Source organism: Dipodomys spectabilis, unplaced genomic scaffold, assembly GCF_019054845.1.
Source record: "Dipodomys spectabilis isolate Male_0828 unplaced genomic scaffold, ASM1905484v1 ptg000112l, whole genome shotgun sequence".
NCBI lineage: Eukaryota > Metazoa > Chordata > Mammalia > Rodentia > Heteromyidae > Dipodomys > Dipodomys spectabilis.
In genome coordinates this window covers 4,798,188-4,812,854 of record NW_024870789.1, presented here as the reverse complement: position 1 = coordinate 4,812,854, position 14,667 = coordinate 4,798,188, and the positions used below count along the sequence as shown (strand labels likewise).

The 14,667-nt window shown below is 53.4% G+C and overlaps 2 protein-coding genes across 4 annotated transcripts; one reads left to right on the top strand and one right to left on the bottom strand.

Moving 5' to 3' along the window:
* Positions 1 to 2,300: 2,300 nt before the first annotated feature.
* Mettl27 (methyltransferase like 27) lies at positions 2,301 to 6,429 on the bottom strand. Of its 3 annotated transcripts, none has more exons than XM_042688091.1 (5): positions 6,165 to 6,428; positions 5,708 to 5,836; positions 5,377 to 5,512; positions 4,785 to 4,853; positions 2,301 to 2,642 (listed from the first exon to the last, which is right to left on the bottom strand). In XM_042688091.1, exons 1-5 carry the CDS (start codon positions 6,294 to 6,296, stop codon positions 2,392 to 2,394), a joined length of 717 nt encoding a protein of 238 aa, XP_042544025.1. In that variant the 5' UTR covers positions 6,297 to 6,428; the 3' UTR covers positions 2,301 to 2,391. The 3 variants fall into 3 exon arrangements, with proteins under 3 accessions (XP_042544025.1, XP_042544024.1, XP_042544026.1); XM_042688090.1 differs by having other exon boundaries at positions 4,785 to 4,877; positions 6,165 to 6,426; XM_042688092.1 differs by lacking the exon at positions 5,708 to 5,836 and having other exon boundaries at positions 4,785 to 4,877; positions 6,165 to 6,429.
* A 1,375-nt stretch (positions 6,430 to 7,804) lies between these two features.
* On the top strand, positions 7,805 to 14,270 carry Tmem270 (transmembrane protein 270). Its single transcript, XM_042688135.1, has 4 exons — positions 7,805 to 7,814; positions 8,075 to 8,214; positions 13,223 to 13,657; positions 13,998 to 14,270. The coding sequence occupies exons 1-4, from the start codon at positions 7,805 to 7,807 to the stop codon at positions 14,268 to 14,270; spliced, it is 858 nt and encodes a 285-aa protein (XP_042544069.1).
* Positions 14,271 to 14,667: the final 397 nt, after the last annotated feature.

Here is a 14,667-nt window from a genome sequence, read left to right as displayed (position 1 = left end):
TGCACATGTCCTTGTATACTGATTCCTGTTGTTCAGGATAGATGCCTAGAAGAGGTATGACTGGGTCTTAAGGGAGGTCAATCTTTAGCTTTTTGTGGACCCTCCAGACTGCTTTCCAAAGTGGTTGTATAAGTGTACATTCCCACCAGCAGTGTAATAGGGTTCCTCTTTCTCCACATCCCCTCCAGCATTTGTCGTTGGCTGATTTGTGGATGTGGGACATTCTGACTGGGGTAAGGTGGTATCTCAGGGTTGTCTTTATTTGCATTTCCTTCACCATCAGGGATGATGAACATTTCCTCATGTGTTTCTTTGCCATTTTTATTTCTTCATCTGAGAAGTCCCTCTTTAGTTCTCTTGCCCATTTGGTAATTGGTTTGTTAGGTTTGGGAGGGATTAGTTTCTTGGGTTCCCTGTATATACAGGATGTCAACCCCTTGTCTGATATATTGCTGGTAAATATTTTTTCCCAATGAGTTGGTTGTCTTTCTAGCTTGGTTGCGATAAATTTAGCTGTGCAGAAGCTTTTTATTTTAAGGTAGTCCCATTTGTCGAGTCTCTCTCCAATTTGTTGTGACCCTGGGACTCTGTTCAGGAAGTTCCTTCCTGTGCCTATTAGTTCAAGTGTCTCTCCTACTCTGTCCTGCAGTAGTTTCAGAGATTCAGGTTTAATGTTAAGGTCTTTAATCCACTTTGAGTTGATATTGGTGCATGGTGATAGGCTGGGGTCCACTTTTAGTTTTCTGCCTTGCTGTTGTTTTTAATGTATGTAAAATGTACTATGTGATTTTTTTTGTTTCTTTTGTATGTTCTTCCCCCATAGTATAACCCGTTTTCATTCACTGTATTTGATTGTGGTACCCTGCATCTTGTATATACATTCTTCTAATATGGAGAGGGGATGGGAAATAACAAAATGCTGAAACAAGGATACAGGTTGACCCACTGTAACAATGAGATGTACAAGACACTATGTTGAAAACCTACTTTACAACTTGGCGGGGGGGGGGGCAGATTTGGGGAGGAAAGGGATGGTAGAGGGAAAATAAAGGAGGGGGTAACAATACTTGATAGGAAATGTACTCACGTAGCTGTAACCCCTCTGTACAGTATCTTTACAATTAAAAAATATATACTTAAAAAAAACTATAGAGGGGCTGAGAAGGTAGCTCAGTGGAAAAGTGCTTGCCTTGCATGCATGAGGCCCTGGCTTCGATTCCTCAGCACCAGATAAGCAGAAAAAATCAGAAGTGGCACTGTGGCTCAAGTGGTAGAGAACTAGCTACCTTTGAGCTGAGGAGCTGAGGGACAGTGCCCAGGCCCAGAGTTCAGGCCCCACAACCAATAGAAAACAAAAACAAAAACAAAACAAACCCCCAAAACTATGGAATACAGAGATAAGTACACACCCAGGGAGCCAAAGATGTTTCCAAGGCAACCAGCTGAAGCAGAACCTGCAGCGATAACCAGACATGGCCAGAAGCAAAGCAGCCCAATCTAAAACATATAAAAATCCAGGACAGCGGAGACCCAGTGAGACGACCTCCCTGAGCAAGTCAACTCCAGGTCAGACCAATCCTCCACTGGAGCGCCTGCCAGGGTGGCCGCTCCAGCGATCCGGAGCAGCCCGTAGGACACCCTAGATGGACTTTCCTTTACTTCCAGACCAAGTGACATGCCACATGAGCTCCTTGGATGTGGGACGTGATCAGTAAAATTAGGCATAAAAGTTAGTTATTGGTGTGGATTAATACTGGAAAACTTTAAGTGTTTGAATAAATATAGTTGGATAATTAGTGTGATGCTATATGCGTGCTCGGTGCAGCTTCAAACTCACCTTACTTTGTCTGCCTCCTCATCCTCTCATGGACCAATGACGTCACAACAGCTAAAACTCTACTTCTGACACCAATCATCTCAGCTATAAGAGCCAATATGGGCTACTCTCCCCACATTTGGCCACCTTTAAAACTCTTTTGAGCCAGGCACTGGTGGCTCATGCCTGTAATCCTAGCTGCTCAGGAGGCTGAGATCTGAGGATCATGGCTATTGAAGCCAGCCTGGGCAGGAAAGTCCATGAGACTTTCATCTCCAATTAACCAACAACAAGCTGGAAGTGGAGCTGTGGCTCAAGTGCTGGGCTAGAGCGTAGGACCTGAGTTCAAGCCCAAGGTCGGGCATGCACACCCTCACCCACACATGTGCATACCCTCTTTTGCCAAACACAGGCTTTAGGGATTGGTGTGCTGGGAGGGGGTCAAGGACGCCCTCATCCTGGAGACAAGAACCAACAAAACTGGGGGTTTTCATCCCCTGGGGATGCATTTAATAGGGGGAGCCTTTGCCAGCCAGGGGTGGGGTAACCGTGAAGATGGCCAGATCAGGTGGAGGTCAGAGGTCAGCAGAAGGCTGGGGGTGGGCCTTCCGGTACAGGTAGATGATGCCAGAAATGAAGCCATCCTGGGCCAGGGCTCTGGGAGCCACCTCCCGCTCAGAGGTGGCCAGCTCCCAGTGGTCTACTGGCTGGGCTACCAGGCATTCCCATGCCCCAGCCCGCTCCAGCTGGTCCAGGGAGGCCTCCAGCGCCTCCTTGTAGGGAAGGTTAGATGGGTTGGTCCTGGTGGTCAGGCACACCAGCCCGCCTGGAAGCAGGGGAGGCACAGGGATGCTGGGTGAGTGCAGGGCTCCAGTTCCAGGCCCAGCCTGCTGGGGAGGGTCGTCCCTTCCCACTCCCATGTCCACCCCACCTTCAAGTTCCTGAAACTCTCCAAGAAAAAAATTCTGTTTGGTTTCTTCAGCTTGATTAACTCCTACACACCCTTCAAAGCCCAAACAGCCTATACACTGAGAATATTTATTTATTTATTGTCAGTTATGGGGCTTGAACTCTGGGCCTGGGCACTGTCTCTTAGCTCTTCAGCTCAAGGCTAGCGCTCTACCACTTGAGCCACAGGCCGCTTCTGGTTTTCTGGAGGTTTACTGGAGATTAGTCTCACAGACTTTCCTGCCCAGATTGGCTTTGAACTGTGATCCTCACATCTCAGCCACCTGAGTAGCTAGCATTACAGGCACGAGCCACCAGCGCCTGGCATATACTGAAACTTTTTTTCCCCTTTCTCTAGCCCAAGCTAGCCCTGAACCCTTGATGCTTTTTGTCTATGCCAGCTTCAGCTTCCCCAATACTGGGATTCCAAGTGCACCTCACCAGGAAGTGGCTGGCTTGATGTTCATGCATTCTGCTGGAGGACAGGGCTGTGTTTCCATACACAGGAAATAAGCCCGTGGACACTGGACCTTGGGCAAGAGACCCTGCATGTCTCTAAGTCTCAGTTTCCCTATCCCATGTGAGCAGATGGCCAGGGCTCTGGTTGGCTGAGAGGCCTACCAACCACAGGCTGGTACTGGGCCCAATGGGAATTTCTAGCCTTTCTGAGCCAAAAGCTTGTTTCTCTTCCCCCAGGCCAGCAGGACATGCCAGCATCTGATGACCTCCTCGGCTCTAGGAAGACAAAGCCTGTCCAGACCTGCACAGGCACAGGCACATCAGGGCCGGCCAGGGAGATGGTAGGAGAGAGAGGGCTTCTGGGCTGGAGCGCCAAGCATCCAGGGTGCAGCCTCTCCCAGTCAGCACCCCTGCCCCTGAGCAGAGAGTCGCCTAGAACCTGCTTTTGTTGGCTCCATGGATGAACTCTGCCCAGCCTCCACTGTGCACCCTTTGCTCTAAGCCCTTCTCTCCTGCAGCTACTTAGCAATCACCCCGGGCTCCAACAACAGCAAACATCTTGTGACCAAAGACAAACTGTCCCCAGAGAGAATAGCCAAACAGTAATCCTCCTGCCAGCCAACAGTGACCTGCTCATTTCTGCTCCCTCAAGTTTGAACAACTTTCCTGGAGTTCTTCCAGAGACAGAGACTGAGATTGTGGTTACCTGGCCACGCCAGGGCCTTAGGGTGGTTCCAATGGAGCACACCTGCCTCCTCTACCCCAGTTCTTTAACCCAAAGCTCATGGGGCATCCTGAAGGTGGCTGGCGTATTCAAATGCTGTCCCCCCCCCCCCCTCCCCCGCTTCCCGTGTCAGTTCTGGGGCTTGAACTGAGGGTCTGGGAATTGTCCCTGAGCTCCTCTGCTCTGCCACTTGAACCACAGCTCTAGTTTTGGCATTTTGGGTGGTTTATTGGAGATAAGAGTCTCATGGACTCTCCTGCTCACACTGGCTTCAAACTGCAATCCTCAGATCTCAGCCTGCTGAGCAGCTGGGGTTAGAGGTGTGAGCACCATGTCTTGCCTGAGCACCAGCCCGGCCATGGCGGCATTTTATCTGGTATATGGGGATGTCAGGCTCTAAGGGGGACTCCTGAAGACAGGGAGTGAGTCTAAATTCCCATTTCAAATTCAGGAGAGAGAATCCTCAAGGCCACCTCTGAGTTAGTGGGGAGTCAGAAGACAAGGGTGTTGAAGAGAAGAAATCTCTACTTCTAGGAGCGGTACAAGCTGAAACAAAGGCTTGGTGACATGATTCACCCAGCTGTCACCACTGTCCCGTGGGAAGGGACCCAGGGATAAGAGTGGGGACAAAGACAGTGGATGGGGTGCAGCTGGCAGAGACAAAAAGCTACAGAACACTTCTCCCTGCCTCGGAGCCTGAGTCCCCCTTCCATTGGAGGTGTGTGGGGTGGAGGGCTGGGCTGGCAGCTGGGGCTGGGTGCCCTTCCTGGCCAGTGGGTACAGTGGGAAGGGGTCTGGGGGAAGGGGAGGGGTATGGGAGAGGGGGCCACTCCTCACCTGGCTTGGTGACTCGTAGGAGCTCTGGTATCACAGTGCAGGGCACTTGGCCGTGGCTGAGGGCGCCCACTACGAGAACAGCATCGAAGGTCCCTGTGGTGGAGAGTGGGGTGGGTGTGGCCTCAGACCACCCTAGAGGCCAGGACCCCATGGTGGGTCCTGGAGAGGGACAAGCCTGTCACCAGTCTCTGCAAGACACAGGTATCAAGAGTACACCCAGAGCTGGGCTCCTGTAAGATGCTGGAGAGGGGCTCACAGAAGTGGGGGGGAGGGTTGGGCTGGGAAGGGGGTTCTCTATTTCTGTGCTGTTACTGGGGCTCGAACTCAGGGCCTGTGCTGTCCCTAAGCTTTTTCTCTCAAGGCTGACACTCTACCACTTGAGCCACGGCTCCACTTCCAGCTTTTTGGTGGTTTATTGGAGATAAAAGAGTCTTACAGACTTTCCTGCCTGTGCTGACTTTGAACTGTGACCCTCAGAACTCAGCCACCTGAGTAGCTGGGATTATAGGTGTGAGCCATGGGTGCGTGGTGGGGGCTCTCTTTTGTGATGGTGAATGATGGCTTTGGGGTGATGGGGTGGTCAGGGAAGTACCTTCAGGGCTGGGCAGAGGCTCCTGGCCCAGGGTGCAGAGGCTGAGCTTCTGGTAGAGGCCACGGGCTTGAGCCTGCTTGAGCATCTCTGGACTGCCATCCACCCCATGCAGCTGAAGGAAGCCTCGGGCCTGAAGCTGGGGTGTGTGGGGGGAGAGGGGCTGGAGTGATGGCCCTGCCCTGCCTTCAGCAGCTGGGGCTCTGCACCCTGGGAGGGTAACAGACTTGGCAGATAAACCAGAGACAGGAGGCAGGAATGGGTCAGGGCCAGAAGGATGTGTGGTCAGTGGGGTGCTGGATGAGGAGGGGCAGAGAATGTGGGGAGACCTCACCTCAGAAGCTACCAGGCCAGTGCCGCAGGCCACGTCCAGGATCAGGGACTCAGGAGCCAGGCCTGGACAAGTGTTTATGACACAGTCCACTGCAAGGCGGGGGGCTCGGTACTGCAGGGCGGCCACGTCCTGGGATCAGAGGGTGAGCATGTACCCCGGTGCTCCAGTGTTTGGGGAGTCCCTGTGCTAGCTGAGCTGGTGTGGATGGAGGTCTGGAGCTAGTGGGGATACAGTGAGGAGAGACTCAGGTGTATGGTGGCTTCTAGCACTGGGGGGGGGGGGGGGGGGCATCCTGTTGACGACAGACCCCGCCCCGCCCCCCTCCCCCAAGCTCGGCCTGCAGGGCACCTTCTCAGCAGCTCAGGGACTGCGGCCCTCCTCCAGCTCCAGGCAGATTCGGAGAGCAGCCTCAGCATGGGGAGCGGGCGCAGGGCCCCCGGGCGGGGCCTGCAGTTACCTGGTCGTAGTCCTTAGCCCAGCGGTCGTAGAAGTGGAGTTTTTGGGCCGGGTCGGTGAGGCCGTGGGCGGCCTCCACCCTGGCCCGCACCTCCTCCGGGGCCATCCTCGGGGTCACGGCTTCCCCAGGCATCCCGGGTCCGCAGGCTGGGTCAGCTTTCCCGTGGCGGCAGGGGGATCCGCCCCTCTCCCTGACACCCCGGCCGGGCCGCTCCGCGCCAGGGCCCCAGGTGACGCGCAGGCCGCGAACTCACAGCAGGCTCAGAGCTCCCGGATCCTGGCCCCGGAAACCGGGCAGGCGCCCACCTCTCCAACCCCCCTCCCCCGCTTCCTCGACGATGATTGGGTTTCTGCTGAGACAAAGCAACCAGTAAGAAGAGAGCACAGGCTGCCCGCCCCCTGGCCCTAGCCAAGGCTCCTGCCCTCCCCCCCCCCCCCCCCCCCCAGCCTCCTCAATGTCTCTGCAACTGTGCTAACAATTCTTTATAGAGCCCGGTGCTGGGTGCTTGGTTAACAGGCCGGCGAGTGTGGGTACTGGATTCGAACTTTTAGTTGGTCTTCATAATTTAATTAGCCACATTTTGTTGCACATTCTGTAAGGATCGCGGTTCGAAGCCAGCCCAGTCCGTGAGCACAGTCCTGAGCCTCTCCAGTGAACCACCAGAGAGCCAGGAGTGGCCCTGTGGCTTAAGGGCAGGACGCCAGGCTGGGGTGACAAAGCCGGGCGACAGCGCCCTGCAGGCCCCTGAGCTCTAGGAAGGACAGGACTGGACAGAACATCTGGAGGACCGAGATGCCAGGAGGAAAGGCGCAGCAGGGCCTCTAGGACAGGCGGCCCCACGAAGGGACACTGGCCGGGCAGAGGAGGGGGCGCGCCCTGGAGTGGGCAGCCACCTCCGGGGACCCCACTGCTCCCCTCCGGAGACCCGGACAGCGGCGTCCCGGGAAGCCACAGAAGCAGAACCAAGACGCGGGTCAGCCAGGCTCCGAGGCCCAGACTGTGCAGTGACCATGCGGCCTCCCCGTCCTTTCTGACTCCACAAAAGCCTAAGGCTCGCGACTGACTGGAAGATGGGCCTAGCCCTGTGGCTGCTGCACAGTGGAGGAATTCCTCTCTGCCCTTCGCCACCTTCTGCCTCCTTGTGTGGCTTAATGGAGCGAGTGGCCAGATCAGAGCCACTAGAGTCGGGCCTCTGGCCGCTAGGATCACAGGTGTGTGCAACTGTGCCCAGCTAGGTTTTGCTTCTACATTTTTTATTTCATATATCCCTTCATGGGTTTGAAATCAAGCATAAGAAAGCTATTTGGGCCGGGCACCAGTGGCTCAGCCTGTAAGCCTAGCTATTCAGGAGGCTGAGATCTGAGCATCGTGGTTCAAAGCCAGCTCAGGCAGGAAAGTGGCGCTGTGGCTCAAGTGGTAGAGTGCTAGCTTTGAGCAAAAGAAGTGCAGGGACAGCACCCAGGCCCTGTGTTCAAGCCCTAGGACAAGCAAAAAAAAAAAAAAAGGAGAGTAGAGTTGGCACCGTTGAGGAAGGAGCGTGTACCAGAGGGTAGGGGGGTGGGGAAGGTGAAGGTGGCCCATGGTACTCATTTGCCTATATGAAAACCCAACCATGACCCTGGTTAGACTTGTTCTCAGATATGCAGAGAGGTTAGGGAGAGTGCTCCAGGAAGTAAAGTTGATCTGGATACATTGTTTATTTGGAAATACCACAGTGTAACTCCTTGCACAACTCATGCTAATAAAAGTTACCACGGAAGAAAATAAACATGCATTGAAGATTTCTGTGTACTTCTGGGGGAAAAAATAGTGAAGATTAGAACTGAAATGACCTTTTAACCTTGGAACAGTAAACAAAGGAGGACAATAGGGGCGAGCCCACGTTTCGCCCTCATCCTTTCCGCCTCCAGCAACCCTGGCAAGACCTGCATCAGCCTGGACCTGGACACCACACCATTGCGCACCGGCCTGGCCGGCGGAGGGCCCTGCGTCTTCTGCCCCCTGGTGGCTGCGCCGCCGCACTGCGCCTCCGGAGGCTCACCAGAGATCGGTGAGAGAAGCACTCGTGGGACTTTGGAGTGAGGGGGAGGGAAGGCCTTAAGAATCTAAATTGAGGTCTCTGAGGCCCGACCTGGCAGGCAGGGCCATTCATTATTCCTGTTATTTTTCCTTTATTTTATATTTTGTTGGTCCTGGGGATTTAACTCAGGGCCTGGGAGCACTGTCCCTGACCTCTTTTGCTCAAGGACAGTGTTCTACCACTTTGAGCCACAACTCCATTTCTATTTTTTGTTTGTTTGTTCTGTTGGTTGATTGGTTGTTCATTGGAGATGAGAGTTTTGTGGACTTTTCTTGCCTGGGCTGTCTTTGAATGTTGATCCTCAGGTCTCAGCTTTCTGAGTAGCTAGGATTACAGGTGTGAGCTTATTTATTCCTTGTCCTCTCTCTCTACTTCCTTCCTTCCTTTCTTCTCTCTCTCTTCTCTCTCCCTCCATCTCTCCCTCTCTTTCTTCCTTTCCTTTTTGTGTGCATATGCTGGTACTGGGACTTGAACTCAGGGCCTGGATACTGCCCCTTAGCTCCTATCCAGCCTGCAAAACTCACCCCAGGCAGTACTGGTGGAAGTCCTGTGAGTGCTGGGAAAATGGAAGTGAAGGGAGGAGCAAGGACTGAGGATGGAGCCCCCACTCCACCCCACCCTGCCCTGGCTTGAAATTAGTGGGTGAACTGAGACCTGGAGAAGATGAAAGGCACTTTGATCTCTGAGGGCAGGGTGCCATGTACAGCCGCACAAGAGTGTCTGGTTGTGCATGTGCAAAGGCTGGGGCAGTGCCCACCCTTTAACTCACAGCCCAGGAAACACTGTGCTCCAGGTCCCGGCTTCCCTCAGGATTACAAATCAGAGCCTTATCCATGGTTCAAGAAAGTTCTCTGAGACTCTGTAGGAGAAAGTGAGCAATTTCTCCCTTTTCCTCAGAATCTGCCCTCCTCAGAGCACAGGGAAGTATCTATGCTGGCAGTTCCTCCTTCCTCCCTCTCTGACCGATTCCCAGAATCCACTGAGTGTGGTGGTGCACACCCCTAATCTGGGCACTCTGAAGGCTGAGGCAGGAGGATCACTAATTAGAGGCTAGCCTGGAATAGAAAGTGAGACTGTCTTTTTTAGGGGTGGGTGTGTGTGGGGGGGGCTTTTTGGTGGTTCATTGGAGAGAAGAGTGTCAAGGAGCTGGGTGCTGGTGGCTTACACCTGTAATTGTAATTACTCTGGAAGCTGAGATCTGAGGATTGCAGTTTGAAGCCAGCCTGGGCAGGAAACTCCATAAGACACTTATCTCCAATAAACTAAACTGCTCAAAGAAGCCAGAAGTGGTGCTGTGGCTCAAGTAGTACAACGCTAGCCTTGAGCACAAAGAGGCTCAGAGACAGCACCCAGGTCCCCAGTTTTAAGCGCCCACAACTGACAAAAACAGAGTATTAAGGACTTTCCTTCTCCGGCTGGCTTTGAACCATGATCCTCATATCTTAGCCTCTCGATAAGCTAGAATCCCAGGCCTGAGCCACTGGCACCAGGCACAAGACTTTGTCTTAAAAACAAAAACAATCCCCAAACTAATAGTAAAATAAAGCACTGAGCACTCAGGACCAGCAGGTGACACACACGGAGGGGCGGGGAGGGGCGGGACGGGGCGGGGCGGGGCGGGGCAGGGCCAGGCGGGACAGGGCCAGGCAGGACAGGTGGAGCTGCCTTCAGGTTTGCTCAGACGCTTTTCTGTCTGCCTCAGGCTTCTTCCCCGAGGCTCTGGGGCCAAAGGTTTGTTTACTTGGCCTTTGTTACCTTGCTTGCTTGTGTGTGTGTGTGTGTGTGTGTGTGTGTGTGTGTGTGTGTGTGTGTGTGTGTGTGTGTGTGTGTGTGTGTGTGTCCAGGGTTTAAACCCAGGGCCTCAGGTTTGCTAGGTAGATGCTCTACCACTTGAGCCCCATTCCTAGTATTTTTCCTTGTATTTTTCAGTTACATTTTAACTTTCACAGGTCCCAGAGCTGATCTGGGACTATGATCCTTTTATCTCCATCTCCTTGAGTAGCTGAGACCACAGGTGTGTGTGTCACCTTGTCCAGCTTTTTTTTTTTTCTTTCCTGTTTGTCATGGGGCTTGAACTCTGGGCCTGGGCACTGTCTCTCAGCTCTTCAGCTCAAGGCTAGTGCTCTACCACTTGAGCCACAGCGCCACTTCTAGTTTTCTGGTGGTTTATTGGAGATAAAAAGTCTCACAGACTTTCTTGCCTGGGCTGGCTTTGAACCTCGATCCTCATCTCTCAGCCTCCTGAGTAGCCAGGATTATAGGCGTGAGCCACTAGCACCTGGCTCCAGTTTTTTTGTTTGTTTTTTTTTTTGTCTGGTCGTGGGGCCTGAACTCTGGGCCTGGGCGCTGTCCCTCAGCTCTTCAGCTCAAGGCTAGCTCTCTATCACTTGAGCCACAGCGCCACTTCCGGCTTTCTTCTTTTTTCTTATGTGGTGCTGAGGAATTGAACCCAGGGCCTCATGCATGCAAGGCGAGCACTCTACCACTGAGCCACCTTCCCAACCCCTCCAGTTTTTTTTTCCATATTCTTTATTGTGATTAAGTGATTATATAAATTTCCCAAATTTCACGGTATTGTGGGATAGTGATGCTTAAAGTCCCAAACACATTCTAACTTTGATGGGGCAAATTGCCTATCATGGTCTATAACATTTACAAGTTCTGGGCTGGGAAGGTAGCTCAGTTGTAGAGTGCTTGCCTTGCATGCATGAGGCCCTGAGTTCGATTCCTCAGCACCACATAAGCAGGAAAAAAAAAAACAAAACCATTTACGAGTTCTATGGGCTTTGCAATACAGTTATTTCTTCCACATTGGGTGGTTTGTACATTTCTTTTGTTTTGCATAGCATCAGCTGTTCCCTCTTTCCCACTCGTTCCCTCCCTCCCATCGCTGCCATTGAGTTGCTTAGTTCATTTTGATCAATGTCCAGTGCAGCTGATGGGACCCACTGTTGTATGTTTTTCCCTGATTCCCTCTAGTTTTGTGTCATCCTCTTGGTTTCCCTCCAGTGTGCACATATATACCGTACATGTGATCAGCAACAAGGGGTTATTTAGTAGTGATTCGACCAGATGAGTGGAAGTCCTTTGATTCTTAAGCCTTGTTAACTTTGTCGTGTCGCCTTACGTTTTGGATTTAACATCCACTTATCATGTGCTGTTTGTCTCTTTGCTCTTGGCTTACCTCGTTCAACATGATTTCTTCTAGTTCCATTCATTTCCCTGCAAATGCCATTATTTTGTCCTTTCTAATGGCTGCATAATATTCCATTGTGTATAGATATCACAAGTTTTGGATTCATTCATCTGTGGTGGGACATCTGGGTTGTTTCCATATCCTAGCTATTGCGAACAGTGCTGCAATAAACATGGAGGTGCATGTGTCCTTGTATACTGGTTCCTGTTGTTCAGGATAGATGCCTAGAAGTGGTATGACTGGGTCATAAGGGAGGTCAATCTTTAGCTTTCTGAGGACCCTCCAGACTGCTTTCCACAGTGGTTGTATAAGTGTACATTCCCACCAGCAGTGTAATAGGGTTCCTCTTTCTCCACATCCCCTCCAGCATTTGTCGTTGGCTGACTTAAGGATGTGGGCCATTGTGACTGGGGTAAGGTGGTATCTCAGGGTTGTCTTTATTTGTACTTCCTTCACAACCAGGGATGGTGAACATTTCCTCATGTGTTTCTTTGCCATTTTTATCTCTTCTTCTGAGAAGTCTCTCTTTAGTTCCCTTGCCCATTTAGTAATTGGTTTGTTAGGTTTGGGAGGGATTAGTTTCTTGAGTTCCCTGTATATACTGGATGTTAACCCCTTGTCTGATATATTGCTGGTAAACATTTTTTCCCAGTTAGTCGGTTGTCTTTCTGGCTTGGTTGCTCTTTCTTTAGCTGTGCAGAAACTTTTTATTTTAAGGCAGTCCCATTTGTCGAATCCCTCTCCAATTTGTTGTGTCCAGCTTATTTTTGAGATAGGGTCTTGTGAACTTTTTGCCTGGGCTGGCCTTGAACTATGATCTGCCCATCTCTGCCTCCAGGTACAATGTAGCTGGGATGATAGCGGGTGTAACCATGCCTGGATCACCAGTCTTTCCTATTCTTGTTGAATGTGAAGGAGACTTTACTCCAAGAGCCCAGCCCTCCCTCCCCTGGCCATGCTGGCCCAGACTTGGGTTGCGGTCCCACAGGGAGCCAGGGAAAGGGGGGATTGTCTCTTGTGGCAACATGGTCCCCGCGGTAACTTGGCTCCCTCCTTGTGACATCTCTGAGGTCATGCTGCCTTTTCTCAGCTGGAAGAGTGAGGGGAGGGCAGACATGGAGGCCAACCCTCCACTCCGATCCAGCCTCCTGGGAGTTCTGCTGCAGGTTGGGCGGCTCTCGGCTCTGGTGAGTTGAAGACGGAGGACAGGGCAGCTTCTTCCAGCCATCTCAGTGAGGGCACACAGGCCCAGGGGATCCGGAGAAACTGCTCCCCAATGTCATCCTCCCATGCCTGCCACCTTTCTCTGTCCCCAATGTCACCTTGCCCCTGGCTCTCCCAAGATACAGGTGTGATCTTCAGATCTCAGCCCCCTGAGTAGCTGGGATGACAATTGTGATCCTCTGCCAGGTGCCAATGGCTCACACCTGTAACCCTAGCTACTCAGGAGGCTGACATCTGAAGATTGCTGTTCAAAGCCAGCCCAAGAAGAAAAGTCCATGGGACTTTTATCTCCAATGAATCATGAGAAATCCAGATGCGGTGCTGTGGCTCAAGTGGTAGAGAGCTAGCCATGAGCATAAAAGCTCCTGGCCAGTGCCCAGGATCTGAGTTCAAGCTCAGGGACTCACACAACACACACACATACACAAAATGATCCTGTGGTGTGAACCCTCCTGAGTATCTGAGATTACAGATTTGACTGCAGCACCCGAAAGCTCCATTTCTTTCTCCATGGAGGTGGGTGGCACTGGGTGACCTGGGTGTCCTGCTCCTCCGCAGGTGGTCCGGAACCGCGTGCACTTGTACAGCTTCCTGCTGGTGAAGATCGGCCTCTTCCGGTGTTGGGTGTTGGGGCTGGCACAGGAGGCCCGAGGCTCCTGCAGCACCCAGGCCTACCTGTTCCCGGAAGCTGACGCCTGCTCCCTGGGCCAGGCTCTGCGAGCGGGGCTAACTCTGCTATGGGTTCCCGTGTGGCTGCTGCTGTGGTGGCTCCGGCTGCTGTGGTCATCGGGGCTGGGCTGTGTGGGGACCCTGGGCCTTGCCCTGCAGCGCCTTGGTGCCTGCGAGTGGCGGGGCCTGCCTGTGGTCACATGGAGAGAGCTGCTTCTCACCTGTCTGCACAGCCTGATGCTCGTGGCTTTGCTGCTGCTGCTGCTGCCCTGGAGATTGTTCCAGAAGGTGAAGCGCTTCCGCCTGAGCTGGCTGCCTGGACAGGTGGGTCCGGGTAAGGCCAGTAGGACATGGGTGTGGCCAACCAGGGGCATGGCAAGGATGGGGCATGGTCGTGGTGGGCGTGGCTTTGGTGGGCAGGCCACGAGGGGGCGTGGTTGGGGCATGTGGGTTGGGCGGTGGGGTCAAGATTAGGCCTGGACAGGAAGAGAGTGTCAAGGCCAGTCAGGGTGTGGGCGTGGCCGGGGCGGGGCTTGGGTCAGGGCCTCTATGGGCTTGGGTGGGCATGGCCAGCACAGGGCTTGGGCGGGCCGAGGGGCAGTTTGGGGCCATGAGGGGCTCAGGGTACCCCCGAGGTTCACCCACCTGCCCTCTTGCTGCCCAGGACCTGCTGTGGGAGCCCCTGGGGTGGATGCAGCGGCTGTACTGGTGGGCGGAGCATGGGGCGGCACTGGCCTCCTGGCACCTGGCCTACCTCATCACCTGGACCACCTGTCTGGCCTCCCACCTGCTCCAGGCTGCCTTTGAACACACAGCTCAGCTGGCCGAGGCCCAAGATGCTGACCCTCAGGAGGCTGGGGGGCCCTTACAGGAGCCCCCACTGCCTGAGGGCTCCACCCCGAAGGCCGAGCCTGCCCTGCCAGAGCCTGGAGAATAAATGCCCGCATCTGTCTCTGGTGGTCTGCCCTGGCTCAGCACACTGCCCCTTCCCTTCTAGGCTGGGGGCCATTCAGAGTTGGGATAGCCGGGACAGCTGGGCTGACCGCAGATGCCGGCCCAGGGGCCTCTAAGGGAAACCACAGCCCTCCTAGTCCCTTCCTGGGGTCAGATAGCAGCCCATCGCCTAGCAACTGGCATCTGGATTTTATTAGCCTCACTTCCAGATGAGAGAACTTGAACCCAAGTGATTAAACCTTCCCAGGGCCCCAGAACCAAATTAATGGCAGAGCCAGAGCCTTTGTCTTCGGCAGATTCCTAACTTTGTGTGCGCTCTTGCCGCTCTTGCCCAGGTTCTTTGGTGCCCAGGGCTTTAGGAGAGATTGCAGTTACAGACC

Excerpts from the sequence above, each read along its gene's own strand:
- Mettl27 (XM_042688090.1), bottom strand. The coding sequence starts at position 6,296 with ATGCCTGGGGAAGCCGTGACCCCGAGGATGGCCCCGGAGGAGGTGCGG. Across the intron at positions 5,513-5,707 it reads CTGGCCTGGTAGCTTCTGAG|CTTCAGGCCCGAGGCTTCCT; the intron begins GTGAGGTCTCCC and ends CACACACCCCAG. Across the intron at positions 2,643-4,784 it reads CCTACGAGTCACCAAGCCAG|GCGGGCTGGTGTGCCTGACC; the intron begins GTGAGGAGTGGC and ends CCCTGCTTCCAG.
- Tmem270 (XM_042688135.1), top strand. Across the intron at positions 8,215-13,222 it reads CGGAGGCTCACCAGAGATCG|GTGGTCCGGAACCGCGTGCA; the intron begins GTGAGAGAAGCA and ends GCTCCTCCGCAG. Across the intron at positions 13,658-13,997 it reads TGAGCTGGCTGCCTGGACAG|GACCTGCTGTGGGAGCCCCT; the intron begins GTGGGTCCGGGT and ends CTTGCTGCCCAG.